General features: G+C 46.1%; 1 protein-coding gene across 1 annotated transcript; it reads right to left on the bottom strand.

The window, feature by feature from the left end:
• Positions 1-586: 586 nt before the first annotated feature.
• Positions 587-1,801, bottom strand: F5891DRAFT_989697 (uncharacterized protein; the record flags this gene model as incomplete). Its single annotated transcript, XM_041378068.1, has 6 exons — positions 587-703; positions 753-798; positions 838-1,154; positions 1,245-1,325; positions 1,362-1,573; positions 1,753-1,801. 6 exons carry the CDS (start codon positions 1,799-1,801, stop codon positions 587-589), a joined length of 822 nt encoding a protein of 273 aa, XP_041216388.1.
• Positions 1,802-2,923: the final 1,122 nt, after the last annotated feature.

Raw genomic sequence — 2,923 nt, 5'->3', positions numbered from 1 at the left:
GAAACTAAAAGGACGTGACAATGCAAGCCGGAAGACAACGCGTGGCCCGCTAAATGAAGATCCTCCCAGCGAGCCAGAGACAGAGGTTCTGGTGTCTAGGTTTGTCTCCACCATCCTCGCCACCAAGACAACGCTCACTCGTTCAAACACCTGGTGTTTTTTCCAATGATGAAGCATGTCTTCACAGAGCTCTTTCTTCAACTTCAGCGACCTCGTTCCGACCTCATACTCCAGACTCTCCATTAAATAACTCTCAGTCCCAAGAGCAGGCGATGCCTCATCCCTCACTCCTCTAGGAACACCGACAATGACCAGTTCCGCTCCTTGGGACGAATTTTCTTCTCAGGTTGTGTCGATGCTTGGTAATTCTCAAGTTTATTTTCAGAGGAACCACTGGCTGTCCACATAATCGTGCAAGTTTGCGATGCCCTTGCAGTAGGTCAGCTCGCCGTATGAGACCGTAAATCATCTGACCTGTCGCCTGTTTCAAAGTACATTCATAGCAAAGGGATCGCGCACCGTGACCTGAAGCCCGAGGTAATGAATTTCCCTTGAAGGAGTTGATTCCATTATGAATGTTGGCCATTTAGAACGTGCTGCTAACTGCGGAAAATCCCCCACTGTCAAAGTTGCCGACTTTGGTCTCGCTAAGGTTGTCAATAGTGTCACTTTCCTCAGAGTCAGCAATTCCACTTTTGACTTTCTAACATATCACTGATGGGTCTATGTTTCACAGACTATGTGCGGTACACCTGCATATCTCGCCCCCGAAGTTGTGACCCAGCAAAACCGAGAAGGCTACGATCACCTTGTTGACATTCCCACCTTCGCGCTCACAACTCCACCACGCCGTCTTGCATCAAGCACTTCCATTCTTGACTTCCGCACTCCATCTCCGCCTCATGACCTTTCCAATCTTTCTGTTCTCCCTTCATCATCTGAAGATGAAGCAGAGACACGCGAGGCAATGTCACAGGCACCATTAGATGAATGTGAGGCGAGGGCAACAAAGCATATTTTTCCCGCCACTTTTCTAACAGTTCACCATTCGAGGCCCTGTCATACAACCTATCTGAATCTTTGCTTGACGATGAATTGGGACATGCCATACTAATCTGGCCGTCCCACATCTCTGACACGAGAGATGGACTTGCCTTTCATCACAATGATGAGCTCATCATGCAAGACGCCAGCATCATAGGGGCTCTATCACAGATCCATCTCTACATGCTGCCTCGGCAAACTCGTCTGCAGCTTCCCATCATATAGATGGTATTGATTTTGCTTCCTGTGCTATTATCCATGTCCGTCGATAATGCCAGTACCTAGTCCCATGAACATCAATTCAGAAGGACACGCACAAAAACGGCGAGGATCGACCGTTGAGATGAGCAGGATAGCCCAGCTTTCGATACGTATCGACCTCTATCTTGATTGTTTTCACTGGGATTGAGCAGGGATCCGGACGTTTCGTATATAGAGGAAATCGAGGCACTTGAGAATGTTGCTACTGAGGACTCGTCGGAGAGCCAAGAGATATTGGGAGCGGTGCCTGTGGTAGCTGGTAGCACACCTAGATAAGATAAAATGACAATATATAACAAAGATATAAAAAGTATACAACCATTCCTCGTCGGCTGCAAAAAAAGAAAGGTCATAGATCTGTTATGACTGTTCATACCGGGCTAGACTTGCGGGCATCCATGGGTATGTATGATGACTCAAGTTGCTCGTAGTCTAAAAGCTACTCACAAGTCGACATAATTCCCCTACCACTCCTTACTGGCTGTGATGGTGCCATGTCGCATCATAGTCACAAGCTCTCATGCTAAAATATATTTAAGAGCAATGCCAAAGTCATTTTTCATGGGAAAGTCTTCAATAACTTTATAATTCAAAGGACAAATGAGTAAAAACGCGGATGCTCAACAACCTGGACACAGTTACCCTATCACCCCTGACCGGCTATAATGGTGCAATGTCACACCCTGGTCACAAGCTTCAATACTAATATAGATATGATGCCAGGTGTTCAGGCCGCTTTTCAGGAGAAAGTCTTAACTAGCTTTATAATTTTAACCAGATATGATGACAAATGAGAATGCTTAACACTTGGCACACAATTACGCTAGAAATTCTTACTGGCTGTGATGCCGCAATGTCGCGATATTTTCACGAACTCCTCGTTGTAGTCTAGATCTGCATATATACATGTCTATGTATCAACAACACAGATTTTTTCGAGTATAAATGGCCATATTTGACAGAAACATAATTATGTCGTTCTATCGTTCTCACGGCTACAATATCAAGGACTCATGAATTCACTGATGATTGGTCGTCATTGATTTACCCGCCAATGGTCCGGCATTTGCAAATTCGCTGCAGTATCACCATGCATTATGTGCGCTAGAACGCTCAGCATCAACGCTATGGCATTAAGCTATGATAAGAGAGAAGATCCGACCAAGCGATACCATGTGATTACTTGGACCAAACTTGGACCAGTATTTAAATTGATGTCATGCGGCTGTATTGTGCGCACGCTTACTTTCTAGCTTTGTTATTCGCTTTCACCGACATGTTCCGCGTCGCATCACGAGCACTCCGAGCTACCAAGCATCGTCCAACAAGACTGGTCGAGCCAGCTAGGTACGTGGTCTTCAAGTTGCAGGGGTCGTACAAGTCACTGTAATCCCTTACCCAGAACATTATTTATGTCTGCAATACGGACAGAGGGACTCCGACTCAACTCGCTGGACACATTCACGGAGGAGGAGAACATGTTTCGTGATTCAGGTATGTTGATCTTTGTATCTACCTGCGTTCGCGACACCGATCACATACGTTTAGTGAAGCGCTTCGCGGTAGACGTAGTTGGCCCCAAGGTCCGCGAAATGGACGAGAAAGAATCTATGGACCC

Source organism: Suillus fuscotomentosus, assembly GCF_016647785.1.
Source record: "Suillus fuscotomentosus strain FC203 chromosome Unknown F5891scaffold_338, whole genome shotgun sequence".
In the NCBI taxonomy this organism is placed as follows: Eukaryota; Fungi; Basidiomycota; class Agaricomycetes; order Boletales; family Suillaceae; genus Suillus; species Suillus fuscotomentosus.
The sequence above is the reverse complement of the archived record's forward strand: the minus strand, read 5'-3'. Positions and strand labels throughout refer to the sequence as shown.